The following is a 20,953-nucleotide window of genomic DNA, read 5'->3' as shown; positions in this document are numbered from 1 at the left end:
TTCCCTTCTTGAACATTCTCTATTCAGATCTCGAACTCTTGGCATTGATTTGAATCCAGAGATCCGTGCGTTGATCTTTTTCGGAACTTCTATCGTTCTCGAATCTACATTCTGATCGGAAGCGTATCAGGCCCTCACCCCCCGGTTTTCTTCCCAGCCTTTCCTCTCCCGCACCCTAAAAACCCCAGACTTCAACCCTTCCGACTTCCCATCCGTACCCTAAACTCCCCACCTGGACATCCCAAACCTACCCACAACAATCGATTTCCCAGTGGCCCATTCTTGAAGCCCCCACAACTGTGGCCCCCGACGAGGGCCCCCGTTTTTCACGATGCCTGGAAATGCCTACCTTTGCGGGCGCCGATCCGAAAGAGTGGCTTTATCGGGTGGAGATCTATTTCAACATGTATGCCGTTCCATATGAAGAGAAGGTAATAGCACCTGGGACCCTCTTTGAAGGCGATGCCCTCGCCTGGTACCAGTGTCTCCTCAGTCTACGCCCTATTAGGGACTGACCAAGCCACAAATCCCGGCTACTGGAATGGTTCGCGGGAAATCAGGACGGAACGGCACGTCAGCGTTTCTTTGACGTAAAGATGACCTCCACTGTTTACGACTACAGAAAAGAATTCATCCGGTCGGCTGCAAATCTCCATGGTGTCTCTGAAGACATTATGATTGACTGTTTTATCAAAGGTTTATTCCCAGACATACAAGCGGAGATTGACATTGCTGAGTGTCATGATCTCCTCTCAACAATGTTGAAGGCCCAACGTGTGGAACACAAAAAGCGTCTGCTGACAAAATCTAGCTTGCCCCCAGCAAGCCGCCACTCACCAATTATGAGCCCTTCCCCAGCCAAAATGGGCTCCCCTAATTCTTATCGTGGGGTCAACCCATGGAAGTCAGTGGAATCCTCACCTCCTCAGCGAACTGGCACCTTTGTGTCCCCGTCAAAAGGCCCCCGCCCCCGCAAGATCAATTTGACAGTCGAGCAAATCCAAGACCGCAAAGCCAGACGTTTATGCTTCTCCTGCAATGACAAATACTCTCCGGGACATCGATGTAACAAAGAGCTGCATGTCTTGGTGCTGAATGATAATTTAGAACGGCCGACTGACGACGAAGATGATCAAGACCTGATCCCCATGGACGAGACTGTCGAACCAGTTAAACTTGTCGAGGTCTCCTTAAACTCGGTGGTCGGGCTGACCTCCCCTGGCACCATTTAAATCGGAGGGCAGATCCAACATCAAGCAGTCACAGTGCTAATTGATTGTAGCGCAAGCCATAATTTTATATCCTCCGATGTGGTGGAAGCATTGACTCTTTCTATTTCAGATTCTTCTAAATATGGCATCACACTGGGCAACGGGCACAAGGTACCCCGACAAGGTATTTTCAAATATGTACCGTTGACAATTCAAGAGTTACGAGTAGTTGACCATTTCTTACCCCTTCCAATGGGGAATGTTGATGTCATATTGGGTATGCAATGGTTGACAACTATGGGCAAGACAGTGGTCGAGTGGAACACATTACGCATGACTTTTCAAAGGGACGGCCACAATATCACCTTGCAGGGCGACCCCAGTTTGAACCGTTCAGGCATTTCGTTCAAGGCCATGCATAAGGAAATCCAACAAGAGAATGAGCTCTGTGTCGCCCTGTTCCAAGTGTATATTCAAGATCCACGTTCATCACAACGGGTGGATGGGGACCTCCTGTCCGAGTTCAGGAACCAATTCCCAGCAGTATTTGAAGCTCCTACATCCCTACCTCCAGTACGAAGTATCGACCACACCATCTGTCTAGAACCGGGGACAAAACCTGTATCAACGAAACCCTACCATTACCCACATGCCATGAAGACTGAAATTGAGAAATTGGTGGGCGAGATGTGTGCAGCAGGAATTATCCAGCCGTCACTTAGCCATATGCCAGCCCGGCGCTCCTCGTGAAGAAAAAAGATGGAGGGTGGCGTTTTTGCATGGACTATCGTACATTGAATCGCCTCACGATTAGAAACAAATTTCCCATACCAGTGGTTGAAGAACTCCTCGATGAATTACATGGGGTGGTGATCTTCTCCAAACTTGATTTACGGCCAGGTTATCATCAGATTCAGATGCATAGTGATGACGTAGCTAAGACAGCATTCCGCACTCATGAAGGCCACTACAAATTCCTTGTCATGCCATTTGGCCTTAAAAATGCTCCAGCCACATTCCAGTCACTGATGGGTCAAATTTTCCGTCCCTACCTCGGGCGTTTTATTTTAGTATTTTTTGATGATATCTTAATTTACAGCCGTTCAGCTGATAACCCCTAGAAGCACCTATATCTGGTGTTTCAGAAACTGAGAGAGCACAGCTTGCACATCAACACCAGGAAATGCACGTTTGGAGGGACATGTCTTGAATACTTTGGACGTTGGATATGGCAGGTGGGAGTCTCCGCAGATGAACACAAGATTATCACTATGCAAAGCTGTCCGACCCCACAGGATGCCGATGAGCTTAAGTCCTTGGGACTTGCGGGCTATTATCGTCGGTTTGTGGCGGGTTACGGCATCATTGCTCGACCCCTCACAAAGCTACTCAAAAAAGGTTCATTCCGATGGGACAAGGTGGCAGACAAGGCATTCCACCAGCTCAAACCGGCAATGTCCTCCACTCGTGTATTGGCTTTACCTGACTTCACGGCAACTTTCGTGGTAGAGACGGATGCATCCAATATGGGAGTGGGTGCAGTGTTGATGCAGCAGGGTCGACCGGTAGCGTATTTCAGTCAAGCACTCTCAGATCATCACAGAGCTAAGGGTGCCTATGAACGAGAACTTGTGGCCGTAGTCCTCGCAGTTATCAGATGGAGGCACTACTTGCTGGGGCGTAAATTTGTGGTGCGTACGGATCAGTATAGCCTCAAACATCTACTGGAACAACAGTAGATCCTTCCTCCGTATCATAGGCTCCTCGTGAAACTGCTGGGTTATGACTTAACTCTTTTTCAAAACCTATAATTAAGGGCGTGACAATGATTCAGTATCGGGATGGGGCAAGGCAGCGGATGCTCTCTCACGAAAACCGGTAGTCTGCATGGAAGTGTATCAATTGTCACTCACTCAACCGACCACTCTGGATATCGCTCAAATACGTGAAGACGTTAACAAGGATCCTCACCTTTCCAAAATCATGAAGGCAATCAAGGTGCAACAAGCGGCTGATTCCCATTGGCATGTATGGCAAAGACTTCTGACATATAAAGGCCGGGTGGTGATTCTGGCATCATCAGAGATGGTTCATCGCATACTCCATGAGGTACATGATGGACCGATGGGTGGCCACGAAGGATTCCTAAAAACCTACAAGCGGGCGACACAGGTAACTTATTGGAAAGGCATGAAGAAGTAAATCAAAGAGTACACCCAGAAATGTTATATCTGCCAATGCTTTAAGGCATCCCACCTGGCACCAGCAGGACTTCTCCAACCATTGTCGACTCCTGAACGAATTTGGGAAGACATCACATTGGATTTTGTGGAAGGCCTTCCCAAATCTCAGCGTTACGACAGCATACTAGTAGTGGTCGACCGGCTCAGCAAAGCAGCTCACTTCCTTCCCTTGGCCCACCCTTTTTCAGCAGCTGAGGTAGCCCAAGTATTCATAAAGGAAATTGTGTGTTTACACGGATTCCCACGGTCCATTGTGTCTGATTGTGACAAAATCTTCATGAGCCGATTCTGGAAAGACTTATTTCAGCTACAAGGAACTGTTCTACACCCCAGCAACTCATACCATCCTCAAATAGATTGACAGTCAGAAATAGTTAATCGTTCCTTGGAGTGTTATCTTTGTTGTTTTGTAGGTGACAAGCCCAAACAATGGAGTAAGTGGATCGGGTGGGCAGAGTATTGCTATAATACCTCGTACCACTCTTCCATCCGCACAACACCATTCAATGCTGTATACGGGAGAGACCCGCCTACTCTCCTACATTATGATCAAGCATCCTCACCGGTCTCTTCATTAGATCAGCAACTGCAAGAGTGTGATCAAGCACTCAAACTACTGAAGCATCACCTTGATCAAGCCCAAGTCAGGATGAAACAGCAAGCGGACAAGAAACGTCGAGACGTGCAGTTCTTCCCAGGTGATTGGGTTTATGTCCGAGTCAGACCCTACCGCATGAAGTCCTTGGCGAGGCGTCCAAATGAGAAACTGGCACCTCGGTTCTATGGCCCATACCAGATCCTCAAGCAAGTAGGACCGGTTGCATATTGCCTGGATTTTCCCCCGAATTGTCAAGTTCACCCCACTTTTCATGTCAGTCAACTCCGCAAGGCTCTCAATCCAGGTGAACTGGCCAAGCTTATTCCGCTAATGATTCAAGACGACTTGGAACAAGTGGTGCGACCAGCAGAAGTAATCTCTTCACGTCTCACCCAACAAGGCATAGAACTCCTAATCAAATGGGAGGGGTTACCCGAGACTGACGCCACATGGGAGCTGAAGGAGCGGCTGAACAAGACCTTCCCAAGTTTCAACCTTGAGGACAAGGTTGCTCTTCAAGGGGAGAGCAGTGTTAGGAAACCCCCTGTGTCGCTTCACTACTCGCGTTGGAAGCTGAAGCGACAAGGGGTTGCACCTTATATAAAGGAGGGGAAGCCCTGAGTTAGGGCATGGAGAAAGTATTTTGTAAGGAGGACCCTTCTGGAGAGGGCGGACCTGGGATCGCAGTCTGTGTTGCGTGAACTTGGTGTTTTGTTCTTTTGTGTTGGATTGTTGCTTCTCCCTTTCGTAGTTCTCCTTCTACATCGGCAACCTCTAACAGTATCTTGCCATGGTACAATAGTCTCAAAAATACCGGGAAGTCTATGTCGATTCTATGCTTCTTGGCCGTACAGTTTACTTTGCATCCCCTATTTCTCTTAGCACCAGAGAGCCACTTGACATAAACAGACGGTCAGATGGAAATAGGGCCCAAAGACTGACAGGAGAGTTTCTGCAAAAATGACCTTAAGCCACGGTCAAAATACCCTTTTCTGCTATAGATTGTTTGAGAATATTCCTTCACAAATACACCCGGCCAAGCTGTGAATAACAGGGTCGCAATAGTTGTACACAAGCCAGAGATACTAGAAAACAGACATAAAGGCGTTCGACAGGAGGGGCCATATCAGCAGTAATCAGCGAAGCAGACGATAGGAAAATGAAGAGTGGAGAGTGCAATCAGCAACAGATTTAATGGGAGATGATTCTAGAATGAGGTTGAAGTGAGTAGAGAGAGCTCCGAGGAACGAATGGTGATGAATACTTGGTAATCACTTGCTAGAAGGGAGAGTTTGATGATGGAGATGCAGGGGCGAGAAACGCAAGATTGGTAGGAGAGTAACAAGACCAAGTAAGAAAAAAGAGTGTAGCTTCAAGCAAAAACTTCCCGTTTCCCTCAATATTTAACCTACATTTCAAAAGGTAACAGGGGAGTCTGGAGCATTATGTAGATAGGACAGGCCTTACCTACTGATAAGGCACATAAAAGCAGATATGTAGGCTGGGTGTATGATATGTCCTACATCACATTCGTTGTCGGACGCATACACACCTATCCCTTTTTGGTCTTTGTCTCCTCCAGGTGTATATATGTCTTAAGCTGCTGTTCATCTGCCGTTTGTAAATTATTCCCCATCATTTACCACCTCTGGATGCCCCAGCCCAACTATCTCCTTGGGTCTTCCTTTCCTTGTACTGGGCCCACCTGCCTTTTGAGGTGCTGAGGTGGAGACCGCTCTGCCAAAAGGACCTTGTACTTACCCTTTGAGCCTATTAGCTAGGCGGCTTGATTCCCTCTGTTGCCTCTACTTCAAGAATCACCACATTGGGGTCCCCAGTTGCCTAGCTGGTTGCGATAATGTCTTGAAGATGCCTGAATGGCCTGACTAGCACCTCCAACCACTGTCATATCCTATAGCCGATTGTAACTCCTCTGGGATCAATGACGTATGTAGCCCATTGAGGCTGCTCTTTCCAATGCCGCCTCCTCTTCTATCACCTAAGGCAATCTCACTTCATTCACTTTGACCCTCTATGTCCAGCCGTAACAAGTTATGTATGCCGCCATGGAGGCTTCGCTTAAGAAAAAGGTGCTTGCACCCAGCCCCCACACTTCCACCTTCCTCAGAGCTGGGATGCATGCCCATAACCCATGGAGGACATCCTCCAGGCCAGGATCCCGTGACCACGTCTCTTATCAAGCAACCCCTTAGAATGTTAGTTTTTGACTCTGACGCCGCCCCTATTTCTGGGCTGCTCCTCTACGCACCTTATGGACTTGACCCTGATGCCTCCGCTACCGAACCACACTGGTCTTTGCTCCCCAATCTATTTGCAGGCAGATGTAACATCAGTGTCCCGCTCCTCTGCATTTATGACGCATCATTGGGTCCTGGCAATGCCCTGCATGACAACCTTGCGAAAGGGACCTGACACGCATGTTTCCCCCCCATAGGTTTGTTTTTCTTTAGGTCTTGGAGGTCTGGTCTTCCTGGACTCAATCTTCACCCAGCCTTGGTTCTATGAGTTTTGCTTCCACGTCTCCAACCCTCTCCAATATTTCCTTGTTGACCCTAGCTAGGTGAGCTCTCTATATATTTTACGTCTTGATCCTTGTCCATGTGTGTTTTCTGTCTCCCACTTTATGAGCTATGAAAAGGGTTTATGGGGCCTCCGACCCTACCTGTCTCGGCCTCCAACATAGACGTATGAGACCATGGTCCAGCAGGGAGGCCATCGCATCTGTCCTGATGGTGCATCACCTGACTCAATGGGAGACAATCTGCCCTTGGGATGACCGATCTCCATTGCCGTTCCGTGCTGACTCCTCTCGGCCTGACCATCAGGCATGGAAGAGTAGCCAGAGGGTAGTTCATGGCGAGCATTGTTGCTCCAAAAAATTTGTCCAATTAAGTCCTCCTTGTTCGTTAATCCTGTCCTTGATTCCCAGTCCAGGACGCCCTATCTACCTTTTGATTGGCAGTATGGCCCGACCCTGATCTGCCTCCATATGAACCCCATGCCTCGATCTGGATCAGACTCCCGTGGTGGAGGGGGTCTGTAGGGTGGGGGGGATGTTGTGTGGCGTGGGGTCGTAAGGCAGGAAAGCAAACAGAAATTTATATTGAGGCTCCAACCTCATGTCTATTATACACATCGATTGTTCTCCAAGAGCTTCCCAAGAAGAAAGAAATGGAAGGCCGATAGAGAGACGACACATGCATTTTAATTCAGCACGTGTGGTAAAACTAATCACGGCGGGGGAATTAGCTGATCTATTCTGGGTCATTATGAGAAAGGGGTTGTGGGAGCAACCAAGAGGCTGGTTTAACAGGATTAAGTCTGCCATCCAGAGGGGAGATCTCCACTGAAGATCTTCATGCATCCATTTTATTTCCTTTCTATTCTTGTGATCCTCTTCCTCTCCATTGTCTTTCTTGATCCTCACCACTGATCTTGCATCCTCCAAAAGTTCAAGTGGTCTGCTTGATACAACATTGTCATCATTTACCGTTTCACATTCTTATTGGTACCCATTTGTATAAGTCTGACACCCTATAGGCTATCTTGATTAACAGGTACCAGCCTCCTTGCTTTGAAGAAGCTGTCAATCTAGTACTCAGAAATTAAATTTTTGCTTAAATCTCTCCAGTGATATACGGACCTCAGAAACAACAGATTTTGGGTCTAAGACTCGCAGACGGTCTAAACTTGGGGCCTCAACAGAGACCTTCATTCTCAGCTTGAGATTTTCCAATGTTTCTACTGGTGTACCCATAATTTTGTTATATTGCATAAATGTTGTTTTACCATTAGAAATCATACAGAGATAGATGTTCACCTGATGGGAAGTAAAATTGTTTCCATAGTCATGGATCTATGAATCTGATATACTGATTAAACTGACTCCGTTATGTGGCTGTATATAGAGCCCTTTTAACAGTCTATAAAACTACCTTTACTTCTCTATCTGATTCTACCCTTGATCTGTCAGGCTTCTCAGGTGAGAGCAAAATCCACTTGGTGCTGATGTCAGACAAGAGTTCTGTTGTTCATCAAGTTTGTGTTTCAGTATTTTATTTTTGATAAATTACTTTTATTCATAGTGGAAGCTGTTTGTTAAACTACTTTCAACATATTTACTTAGTTGTACTAATTTCAGGAAGAGTTAATCAACATCAATGTTCAAGTCTGAAATCGATTCAACTTAGATCGAAATGATGGGAATCTGTGAAAAAGTGAATCCTTGACACTCCAACTTTATCCATGATTGGAGGTTAAAAATATGATGTCACAATTATAAGAATCCTTGAGTTCCTATCAAGGAAAGGATGGGAAGGGATAGAGAAGACACCCGAATGATCATCAGGAGAGAAAAAGGAAATGCTGGGATGGGGACTTCATCGTGAGGAGGGGAGAGGCCCTGTCAGAATGTATGTCGCTAAGGAAAGAATCACCGCACTGAGGACACAGAGAAGAACTAAATTTCTTTAAACCTTTTTGTCCACCCTCCTGACGGTAGGGTGCCTTGTTTAAAGGGAAACACTAGCTTTCTCTGTCTATTGCTTGCATAATTCACTCACACTGTTCCCAGTATTTATCAAGTGACTGCTGTTTGGGTTTCTCATACAACTCCACGCAAGTATTGAGGCTTGAATACCAAGTTAATGAACCCTCTCCGCCGACAATATCACACAATAGAATCAGCCAGACTGTAGGGAGAATAATGTGTCACAGCAAGAGATGTTGAGTTGCTCTTGAATGAGAATGTGGGTATGGCGAAAGAGAGAGAGGGAGAGAGAGAATGATCTCTGAGTATGATAGAAAACGAACTGAAATGAGACGATAGTGATGCGCAGGAGAACCCGAATCGGTGACTGCCCTTTGCCAAGACGATGAGAGCTGGATCAGCTCCCTCCTTCATCGAGAGAATTTCTCTTATAACCAACCTTGAAAAAGACCCCTTCCCTTCTATCGAGATTCCCTTTTATTCTTCCTTTGCGTCTCCCGCCGTCATGCTGTTGGGCGTCCACAGTCCAGACTGGCATGTGACTCGACATCCTTCTTCTTTTGCTTTGGTAAGTCTTTAACAGTTTCACCACCTGTGATGCTCTCAGTCTTATTGGAGCTCATAAACAAACTGAATGTCATCATTTCATTTTGATGGAATGCTGTCTGCAAGTGCAGAAAATGGGTTGTATTATTCATGGATCAGGGAATTTTCATTATATCAATACTTTTTTGTGGTAGAATTATGTAGAGATCTCAGTGGATTTATTTTTCCTTACCTCCTGTCCATAAAATTCACGGTGTTTGGATTAGCTACTGTAAAGATTCTGTTCATATTATTGACATTTTCGTCCTAGGTTTGGAGGTTTCAACCACATGGGAAGTTGATGAGTCAGGGTGTGTGAGCGGGGTTCCTCTTTCAATGTATCTGGTGTCAGGTATTATGTTTCTTCAGTGTGAAATTCTAATGCTAAATACAACTATTTTTGCCAATTATAAACTTTCTCATTGTGTAAAACCTTATTCTCCACTTTCGTCATCAGTCTAACAACCTTGTGAACTTAAGGATTAGAGCATATCACCTTAGAGGAGATAACATTTAGAAGGAAGGCATAGTCTTACTTATTAGGTTGAGCTCAATTAGGTTCCAATGTGATATGTTCTTTGTAAGAACTTGTCACAGTCATTACAAGAGAAGGAAAGCACACCAGGATGCACATGCAAGTGCTCACACATGTGAATCAGTTTGAAGAGGAGCAAACCACGGCAGAGAAGAATCAACCGTAATTTATTGCGAGTCACACCAGAATTGGGAATGGAAATGATGGAGCGCCGGAGCCGCAAATACTCCATCTGCGGCCGGAGAGGATCTCATTCACCTAGGGTGAATTATCCTACTATCTTTTCCGTCCATTTTCTAGCATTCTCAGTGGCAGATCCTCAGAGAATTTCTGATACCATCCCCATCCTATCTAGGGTAGTCAGGTCATGTTAGTCCACAAAAGGGTATTTTATTCATTTGGCACTGATGTATTTCTTTCAAAGAGGGTAGCCCTTCCTTAAGGAGGGTAGCCCAAAAGAATCAAGAGACATGTCTGGCTCTACAGCAAAGTCCGTCCCGCCGCTATATTTCTTATGACTTTTATCCAACATTCCCTGTCTCTATGTCAACAACCATTCTGGTTTCTTCTCCCTTCTCGTTCTCTCCCCAATTGGAACTTGTGGCTTCGTATTGATTTATTGGATATTTTGTAACTGTTTTGGAATTCAGTAAATGTGATTCTTCTTGGTAAATTCTATTTATTGATACCAAGCTTAGTGTATCACTATGCTTCTGGGTTTTATTAACTGTATAATACCCAGAAAATCTCATATTCTGGCACAAATATAACAGAAAAAATGAATAAAAATTATGCTGGTCCGTGAAATGGAAGGGCTATTAATTTGATTACCCTATGAGGAAAACTTTTGAACATTTTGATTGTTAAGTCTACAAAAACGGCCATGTGGGTTTAGTAAAGTAGGGGGAAACGACCATCCTTTCAGGACCAATCACTTGGTTTATTTTTTGTAGACAAGCTCAGGTCATCATCTACATAAATGTGGCGATATTTCGATTCATGATGTTTCCAGCAGTGTTCCGCATTGATGCAGTTTCTTTGGAGTCATTATTGACCAAGGATTTGGGTCATTTTTTATACTCAGTATCAAAAAATTTCAACACAGTATACTCCTTGGCTTGCAGAAGTATACATTGAATCTGATTCAAGATTCTAGTCTTTTTGGTCCCAAACCAGCCATATCTACCATGAGTGGTCTCTGAAGGTTCTAATTTGACAGGTTTATAGTTTCTATTTCCAGTCAATTGGGGGGTTGATCACTGATTTCGGGTGATCTTCCCTCTTTTTCTTCATAACAATTGGCAGTCACTTAGCAAGTTAAACTTACCTCAGGTTGGCATGACCAAATGTTTCTTTTTCCATAGTGTTATGAGTCAGTTCTTAGCTGCCCCTTATACAAGCCATGTTGCTGCTCTCATTTGATTCTCACCATTTGAACACCTAGGCTGTAGATTAGTTTATAGGATTTACAGTCATCTTTATGTCAATGGGTACCCTGATGCTGTTACAATCCTGGATCGAGTTGAACAAGGGGTCAGATGAGAAATTTGCAAGATATTGCTGTTATGAGAAATTCTTCAAGGAATGAAGATCCAAATCACAACTGACAAAGAGGACATAGGAACAATGAAAGCAACAGAGATGAAGTCAAATCAATGGTGCTTGCAGTGTGATAGTGAGATAAGTGCACCCGCTGCGTCGGAGTCAAATGGAGAAGGAGCTGCAGTTCTATCCCAGGTCAGAGGAGACATCCATGCATGTCGTGCACGAAGCACTTCTTGCTAAAGTGTGGTGTAAGGCAACGGGTTTGTATAAGCTCATCACTGCCATGTTGCCACGACGTCCCAAACCCTTGTAATTTGATAAGATCCAATCATTTCTATCAAGAAAATGGAGACAGTAGTCTGTAATTGGAATAAACCATTCGGAATCATCAAGAAGACAACTGCAGAAACGTCCGGAAGAAAGTTGATGATGTAGAATAACGAAGGCAATACATCACTATTCAATATTGTAATCCAATGTGACAGAATAAAAAGGTGATGACAATAAGAGAAGTAAGAAAGATGATAAGGAGGAAGATCGAATCTGTTCTCCCTCTCCTCTGGATCAAGGAAGCTCTCCCAAAATCCAATCTACTGAAATGTCAGTCAAATTCTCTAGTACCCCCTTTAATTGGGGCTTACCTTCAGGATTTAAGTCTTACTGGTGTCCATCAGGGCCACTATTGGATCCAGGCAGTGTCATGGTATGCTTGCTCTGACATGAACAAGGGAAGTTCCTATCATAACTCCTCCTGGCAAAATATGCTGCACTCTAGTGTCAGGTCGATAACCCTAGTATACTCATATTTATGCTGGGTTGGTGAAGGCTGTTTGGTGATGTGCAATTGCCAAGGCCGCACACTTTTTTGTTCTCTCTACTAACCATCTCATTCTCTCGCTCCCTGTATCTTCTCTCTCTGCCTTGAATTCATTGGAGCTGCTCTAAGAGGCTAGCTCCTTGCAGCATTTTCAAAAAACTTTGCTTCTGGTTCATTTTCAGATTTCAGTATCTAAAAACTTGGTATCAGAGTAGATGATCCAAGAGCTCTCTGATATGATCCACCTCCGAGTCTACGTTCGGAGGAAGGTACGACAACCGCCCAGCCCAGCAACGTCGGCGCAGCACATGGTCGCTCCCATTTAAGCCCTTGCTCGTGAGCGTAGTGGGCAAGAAGAAGAATTCTCCTGTGAGCCTCCCTTTCCCCTATCTCCCTCTAGCCCTCTTTCCGTCTCTCTTCCTCTCCCTCTCCCTCTCCGTGAACACCTTCTCATTCTCGCAGGTGGGCATTGCCAGTCTGCTCGCGGGACGCTCTCTCCTTACCATTCCTGTTCTTCTCTTACTCCCCGGGAACATCTCTTCCTCTCTACTCATCCTTGGACATCAAATCTGTTGAACTTGAGTCTACTGAGTTACAATAAGAATTACATTGGGCAAGATCCGGTCTCCAATCGGGACTGTATCACTCTCAAAGGAGAGAAAAAGTAGCTAAGACCATCAAGAAAAGTTTAATACTCAGCCAGTAGATATCAAGGGGTGGATTATCTACCTACATTTGAGGAAGCTATTATCTGCATCATTGAGAGGAACAAAAATGATGGGGCCGATGATTGAAGAATTTCCCTAAAACATGTCCTCCATGCTTCTATCAGAAAGCAGATCATGCTCACCCAACAACAACTGAAGATGGGAAATCAACCCAATGAGAAGCACCCATTGAGACCCTACACATGTTGTGCAAGTCAAGTCAAGACCTCCTCTTTCAGCCCAAAAATGGCAGACCCAGGCCCATTCAAAGATGGATTCCGTTGTTGATCATGCAGGACATAAAAGGTGGCAGGGAATGACTGTGAGTGTGTGACAAAACATGTTATAACTCTTATCTTACCCTTCCTTCTCTCAACCCTTTAGCGCAGCCCTAACCCAGGCCCTATCCCTTTCTCTCAGTTCTTGGACCTAACGGGATGACACCTCTTTAGGCATGGTGTCTCTCTCCCTCTGAATCTCTTCTCTCATTTTTCTACTTCTGTTGGAACTTGCTGTTGAATCAAGGAATTTGATTTCAAATTGGAGGTTGACAATGTTGGGGCTCCTTTTTTTTGAAAGAAAAGTAGGGCAGACCACCCGGAAACCGGTGGTCCACCTATTCCATTAAAAATGCGAAGAATATGTACACATCATATACAGATATGGCCACTTAAGGCCTCCACTCTATCCCCTCGACCCCCAAAAAGATATTAGAGCCGCAACGTCTGAGATGACGTTTTCAACTGATGCCGTCCTCCCCTTGAACACCACATCATTTCGATGCATCCATATCGCCCAAAGTGTTGCTAGTATTTCCCCCATTCCGCTCTGCTCCGGTATCTACCAGTCGTGAGTGATGCCCAAAAATCGGTGTCTGAGGAAACATTCACCCCGGAGATCTGTTGCGATGTCCATACTCCCCTGGCAATAGGACGTGCGAAAAAAAGGTGTGAGCAGTCTTCATCGCCCCGCCACACAGAGTACACGAGACGGGCTCCGTCGGTGCCCATCGCCTGCTGTACACCCGTGTGACCAGTCTTCTCTTCAGCAACCAACCGAAAAGTTTCACCTTTTGGGGGAATTTTTGCTTCATTATGATATGGCATGTACTACCGATAGAGATGTCGTCCCTCGCTTCCCCTCAGATTTTCAAGTATGCGTCCTTTTACTGAGAAAGTCGGTCCCCGCCATACCCACCCATCCCGGGAGACTCCCGAGGGGCTGAGAGGTAGGATGGTCTCATGCATCCCCAACAACTCCACGAAACGATCCTCCGATAAAGTCCCAGAAAGGTTAGGGACCCAAGCTCCTTCCCAACATTCGCTGATGGCGACATTGGGGTTCCTTGCCAGCGCAAAAAGTCTTGGAAACTGCATCTTCAGGGGGCCGTGCCTTGTCCAGTTATCAGTCCAAAATCAGAATCCTCCCCGTCCCCCAACTTGGGGTCAAACAAATCCCGGATGTGATGAATGGTTTGACGCAGACTACGCCAAAAAGGGGATTCCCCCCTCTTGTGTGCCCACCCCCTCTCCCAATTCAACGGCGGATCATATACGTCTATTAACACCTTGAAGGCTTATGACTCCCTCGATTGGAGAACGTTGGGGTTGCTACTATCATCTTTTCCAAGGATGTCCCAATGGGTTTCCAAAGTTCAAGATACTTCTATTCCGGGAGAAGATGCAAGGGGCTGGATTTTTTATGCACAACTCTTTAAGATTGAGGGAAAAACCGACAGCTTCAAACAGTAGATCAGAGAAATAATTTGGAAAGCAAAGCGCTTGTGTGGCTCTGGTGGGTCCTCCATCCAGGATTTTCTAGTGTTCATCTCAAGGTTGGGGTGATTTTTAAAAACAATACAACAGTGAGCCTTTGGGGATGACTGTAGGAGTTTAAGAAAATTACAACAATTGCAGTATAATGGTCGACATTTAGGATGCTTATGTTGACCATAGATGATAGGCCTGATGTGGAATTAAAAGGAGCCTTATCATGGGCATCAAGGCAGATATTAAGATGGAGCTCAAGCTTCACAAACCTGTGGGCTTTGTCAACATCATAGATATGGGACATGACTTAAATTAGGTTTTCCTAGGGGCTGTGAACTTCGAGCACTCACCGGGCAGGTCGGACTGAGGAGCAATTGGGGCTAGGGCTTTTCTTAATTTTCAGTGAGACTCGATCAATCTACTTTGAATACAAGCACTCTGTCTGTGGGGGCATGAGAAATGAAACCTCTAGCTACAGCACTACTAAACCCTGCAGAACCAAGCACTATCTAACCCTCATAGAGGCTGAAGTTCAAGATTGACAAGCCACGGGTTTTTTCCTGAGATAGGTTCCTTCATTTCACCTTAATGTTAAGGTGTATTTCGCTGGCACGGTAATGACATGCCACCCATGGCCCAGGCAGGATAAGGTCAGGTGGGAGCAGCCCAGGTGGGCACAATCCCCAGCAGCAGGAACCCATGTGGGAACAGTCCAGGTGGGAACAGTTGAGGAAGGGCTAGTCCATGTGGGAACAACTCAGGTGGGCACGAGGGCTGTTATTGGCAGGACTGGTCCAATTGGGAGAGACCCAGGCATGGCAATCGGACTGTAAGAGGAGCATAGGGATAAGAAATATAAATTTCTTTTAGTAAATCAGAGAGTGGGGTCTCTTGGCCAATATTTGATGGTGGCTCCTCTGGGGCATCCAAGTATGGCCCTTGACATGTCCCTTTCCTTCTCTCTATACCTTGTTTTTTCTGCGTTGATCTCATTGGGGATGATCTATGAATCTTCTTCCGTGCAGTAGTTTAGAACTATTTTTGCTCATGGTTGCATTCTGTATTTCATTATCTACCGGAAACAGTTTATTGAGGACATTCAAAGTTCCTTCCCTCTGTTGAAATATGGAACATAATATCATATGAACTAAAGATAGTCTAATTTAGTGATACATCTACTTTGGTGGACAAAAATGAACAAAAATAAACTTCCAAATTAAAATAAGTTACCAGGGAAACAGAAATGAAAACAAAAGAAACTAAAATACAATGAAAAATCATGTATATTTTTAAATTACATGAGTTTATCCAAGACTTAATCCAAATTACAAAGGAAAACAAAATATATTAAAATATAATTAAAAGTCAGAGATATCCAAGACTTAAGTTCAATTTCAATTCAACTGTTTCGTTTACATTTGCTTTGTGAGGAATGATGTTACTTTCTAAATATTCATTCTCTGGGTGCATCTCTTTTCAAATGTTTCAAAGTTGCCCCAAATTTCTCAACAACAGAAATCCAGAAATTGGGGGATATGGAAAAGGAGATATGCATCAGTTACGGAAACAAAGGAAATGAGGTAATATTTTGTACATTTACATGGTTTAGAATTTTTATCCTACATGATCTTGTTTTTTAATCAAGATGCTCGGATACTAAGCATTCCTTCGATGCGTGTACACCCTTTTATCGTTTATTCAATTCTTTTGTTTTGATCAAAGGCAAGATATCCTCTCCTGATCATATGGAAGTCAAAATGGAGTGGCAAACTTAATGTTAAGTTCCAAGATGTTTTTTTACTAGGGCAAGCACTTTGATAACTTATCATTCAGAAGTTAATTGTCAATATCTAATAGGCACTTCAATAATGTATCATTGTCATTTTCACTGTCACTGATCAAAATGGCAAGAGAGCCAAGAATTGCCAGAGACTCTGACAGAAGAAAATGTTTGGCAATAGTGCATGAAAGGGGGGAGAGATGGCTTAGTGGAGTGCTTCCTCGCATTTTCAGTCTGACGGCTGCATCGATAACAAGTTGGCTCAGAGAATCCCAATGGGAATCTATCTTGGATCAAGAAGGCAAGGTACTGACAGGGAAGAAAGAAAAACGTGAGCAAGAAGGGAGAGATGAGGACGATGAATAGCTTTTTGGATGGAGCAATCTTGATGCTCCTGTCAAACTGGATGGGCCTCCAAGACTTCAAGAAAATATCAAGATATCATTGATGCTTGACATATGACATGATAGGGGAAATATATGGTTTATTGGATTACTTTCTGACATTTCCAGCGTGACAGCTGCATCAATAGAAAGTAGGCTAATGGACTCCCGATTAGACATCTATCTCAGATCAACAAGGTAGACAAGATACAGGGAAGAGAGACAAGAAGTGAGGAAGGCGAGAGAAAAGAGGACAGTCAAGCCTGATGCAGACCTAAGACTCCAAGAGAAGTTCAAGACGTCATTCTGATACAATTCTGATTAGAGTAGGAGAAAGGAGGACGCGTCAAGGAGAAAAAAGGAACTTCAATGTATTGGAAAGGGTCACAGGCCCAGGTGGCGCTGACCTGGCAGAATAAGTTATTGACTGGTAGTTTAGATAGGAAATAAAGAAGACTATAAATAAAGTAGAAGGCAGCACGGAGGGGATTCGGCTTCAGATTTTCTTGGAGCGCACGTGGGCTTGGAGAGCGGAGCTGCATTCGGCGTAGACGTCCGAGCAGGTTCTTGGCCACCATGAAGGCTGGAGATGGAGATGAGGGGGAAATTCTGCTTGAAAGATTTGAGTAGACTGAATCCCATACTGTAAGTGTCATATTTCAATTCTTGAATTTCTACCAATTATGATACAAGAATGTATCACATTCATGTTCAACATATAAAAATAATAGTATATTTATAACTATTGACGGATATGGTTTCCCACCAAATGTTAAAGGGACTCTTATGAAGCCTGTTTGGGCCTTCTATGATAAACCCTCAGCAGGATTCTATCATTGGCTTTGTGCAGTCTGCACTGGCTGATACGTGGGACAATTTTTGGATACGATATAGCCAATCAATAATACCTTGAGCAGATGACTATTTAAGGATGTCAGTGAAAAAATATATATAATTTCGATCCTGGGATGTAACTTAGGAAGGTTTTGATCTCATGCCACCAAGGAGAAAATGCTGTCAAATTTTCTTTCGTGAGGTTTAGTACGGCTTGCTTGTTCTAACTGAGTATTGCTTTTCTCCACTTGGTCTACCAACTTCATCACCCATGGGGACATTTGCTTCCACTCTATACCATCATTTATGCCTTCCTAAACTTCATGAAAAATATTAAGGATGTGTTGATTCTGTGAGCTGCTTAGTCTTAATCAGAATTATAAAAAGTCAATGAACAATATGCGAATGAAGAAATAAGAATGAAAGAAAAGTCAAAGAAACTTAGGTGCGAGTTTACGAGCGGGAGCACATGGGAGAAGAAGCGAGTTTAATGAGTGGGAGAGAAGGCGCGACTTTAGGTGCGCTAGCAAAAGGGGCGAAGCGAAAGGTTCTGAAATGACTTTGGTTAACTGACTTTCAGATAAAGAAGGTTCTGCAATCACCTTCTTTCTTTTCTTACTCACTTTCTTCATTCGTTGTTCATTTACTTTGTAACTTTTGTTCTTTTATTCGCTCCTGCTCGTAAACTCGCGCCTTCATTCTGTTCCCGCTCGTAAACTTTGCGAGTGAAGAAGACATTTCCAACAATCAACTTCCCGCTGATTTTTTATGTCCCGTTTGACGATTCTGCTAGTGTAGAAAGTCCAAAACTCCAAAACTCCAGAACTCCAGAACTCCAAAACTCTATTGTTTGTAGCTCTGGAACACTTTCGAATTCTGGTGGTGTTCTCAATTGGCGAAGCCTCACTCCAGAACTTGCTAGCTCCATTCCTTGCTTTTTCGATTGCAATTGGCGAAGGCCTCACCCGGGAGAGCTTGGCTTGCTAAATTGTTTACTGGCTTTTCTGATCTCAATCGGCGAAGGCCTCACAACCGGCGCTGTGTTCACAATTCCCAGCGTTTGATTTTGCAAAGTTTGTGATCCTAACTCCGAAGCTGATTGGCAAGCTGTTGAGCTCTATGAAATTTGACATTATTGATTCAGGAATAAGATGTGTACCTTTTATCTTTCACATGCTTCTCTGTATTTTATCTTCATTAAAATCCTTTAATTTTCATTTTCTCAGGAATTACTCTATTTATATGGATTCATCCTCCAAAATAATCCGGATGATTATCTCATGGTACTGAGCATCTCACTATAAAATATATACAAAACATTGGTCTGATTCATTAAATCAAAATTTAGTTTTGTGTCTTATTAGTTTCTATTCTATTTATGTATCATATAGGTTCACTATCCTCTGGATGCACTTCAGAATGCCCCTTTTTCTGATGTCAAGGCACAACTTCTTGAAATGCAGGTGTTTTTATTATCTGTCCATAAAACTTGTAGTTATCATCTACATATTTTGATCTGCATTTCATAGCAAATTATAACCAAACTTCCTATATGGCCTGTGTACTTTTAATTCTGAATATTGTGTTGAGGCTTATTTTTTTGCAGAAAGCTGATCTGAGGTGTCTCTTACCCAGAAATTTGCTTGGTCACGGATTTACAGCTGGAGAAGACAGCAAAAAACTTGAGGAAAAAGTAAGTGTGAATTATAGTGGTTATAGCTGGAGTGGACAACGCAAGGCTCCATCGTACTCTTGTAAGCTAATTTTTCCTGAGGATTTCTTGGCATCTTTGCGGACTATATCACTTCAAGAGCATGAAATTAGTAAGGTTTCAGCACTATTGAATGAGGTATTTTCCATCTTATTTTCAAATATTTTTTCTGTTTGGGGCATCGGAATTCTCTGATAGACTTCTGGAAGTTTATGGGGAACACAAGGAGAGAGGGATCCTAAGAACATCCAGTTACGGAATGTTCTTGCCTCACAATAGTCTTTGTAGCTTGATAGTGAAAGAACTTCCCAAATGTCACTTATCAATCAATACTCCAGATACATAGCCTATGAGTTCAAGAAACAGTAAGACCAGTTCCCAACTATGGTTTAGTGGGCCACCATATGGCTAAATTGGCCCCTTGATTGACCATTTGGGCTGCCTTTAGTAGGCCCTTACTTGAACTCTGTCATGATACACAATGATACACTGTTTTTCGTAGTTCGTTACCTTTAAATTTTCATATAGAACATAATGAGACCTTCATTAGCAGTGTCTTAAATTTATAAAATTTATCTCCTAACAGTTTTTTTGTGTATCCTCAGCTTACTGATTCAGATGAGGAGCGTCAACCATCCAGTGATGATGTGAAAGCTGCAGTCTGGGAGGCTGCTGGGGATTTGGGGGCCTTTCAGCTTCTTGTTGATCTCTTATATCATAGGTACTCTGTGCTATAAATATTCAACCTTATCTTTTCAACTCTTCAGTTGTTTTGTGACCTTACTTTTAGGCTTTCATTCCTTTTTATGCTTTTCTCTCTTCTATATCGGAAATTATCCAAAGTTTTTGAAATTCTGTGATCCCGATTCACAGTCAGATGAGTTGAGGTTCAAATTAGGATCCGAAGGACAAAGGTGCCCAAAGGCTTTTTGTGCATCCATATGCTTAGCTAATGCAATATGTTATCAGTTTCACAAGTTAAGATCTGATATCATGCTGTTCCACAAGCTTTAAAATTGATAACTGAACTTCTCATCCTCTTTTGTGCATTTTTTTCGAAAAGAACCAATTTTTTACATTTTTTAATGATGAACAAGGAAAACGAATTTTCTTCTGAATGTGAGTGTTGAAGCATCTCAAATATTTTCTTAACTCATAAGTTATATGAATGAAACAATAATTTAAAACATCTTGGCTGGCCAGGATTTCTGTGGATTATTTATATTGGAGTTTTGTTTGAAGGTTAATGGAACTTGAGGAAAGCTCTGGAACTGAAGAAAGTGATCTAAGGTTGCTTGAGCGCTTGTCTCAATCAGAAGACTTTGAAGATCCCAGGTATGCATGTTTTCTGAGTACATCCACATTTCGTTGTCATCTGCTATTGTAACAAATCAGCTATACTACATCTATCCTGATTACATTCACATTCATTGTTGGGTATTAAATATAATAATAGTCTTTTTTGTCTTTTTTTCTTGACAAAAGCTGCTCAGGCCTTGAACAACACTACAAGAAGATGAACATGAATGCATGGTCCAGTATTATTTATCGACGGGGACAGAAATTCCTTGCGGCGCGTTTTTTGAAGGAGGCAGAGTACTTATTGGAGATGTGTTCCAAAGATGCATCTTGAGTGGAAGGTATAAGTTCAAGTTTTTTTCTGATGTACCAAGTCACCCTCTTTTGTTTACATGCAGAGCAATCTATCATTTGCCTTTCTTTGTT

The 20,953-nt window shown here is 43.5% G+C and overlaps 2 protein-coding genes across 9 annotated transcripts in view; both read left to right on the top strand.

Annotated features, from left to right (window-relative positions):
* The window catches only part of LOC144710114 (SET domain-containing protein), a 50,742-nt gene extending 29,789 nt beyond the window's left edge, over positions 1–20,953 (top strand). For 2 of the 8 annotated variants that reach the window (XM_078583782.1, XM_078583788.1), the window contains 8 exons: positions 9,419–9,499; positions 16,036–16,100; positions 18,744–18,800; positions 18,909–18,980; positions 19,124–19,366; positions 19,834–19,949; positions 20,471–20,563; positions 20,714–20,953. In XM_078583782.1, the coding sequence (XP_078439908.1) occupies positions 9,419–9,499; positions 16,036–16,100; positions 18,744–18,800; positions 18,909–18,980; positions 19,124–19,366; positions 19,834–19,949; positions 20,471–20,563; positions 20,714–20,861 (875 nt within the window). In that variant the 3' untranslated portion in view covers positions 20,862–20,953. Of the gene's footprint in view, positions 1–9,418; positions 9,500–16,011; positions 16,101–18,743; positions 18,801–18,908; positions 18,981–19,123; positions 19,367–19,833; positions 19,950–20,470; positions 20,564–20,713 lie in introns of those variants that run through there. The other 6 variants (XM_078583781.1, XM_078583787.1, XR_013583216.1 and 3 more) reach the window with 5 other exon arrangements.
* On the top strand, positions 597–7,056 carry LOC144710546 (uncharacterized). Its single transcript, XM_078584354.1, has 2 exons — positions 597–1,184; positions 1,245–7,056. The coding sequence occupies exons 1-2, from the start codon at positions 597–599 to the stop codon at positions 1,959–1,961; spliced, it is 1,305 nt and encodes a 434-aa protein (XP_078440480.1). The 3' UTR covers positions 1,962–7,056.

The sequence above is a fragment of the Wolffia australiana genome, chromosome 12 (genome assembly GCF_029677425.1).
Source record: "Wolffia australiana isolate 7733 chromosome 12, ASM2967742v1".
In the NCBI taxonomy this organism is placed as follows: domain Eukaryota; kingdom Viridiplantae; phylum Streptophyta; class Magnoliopsida; order Alismatales; family Araceae; genus Wolffia; species Wolffia australiana.
This window is presented reverse-complemented; position numbering and strand designations above follow the sequence as displayed.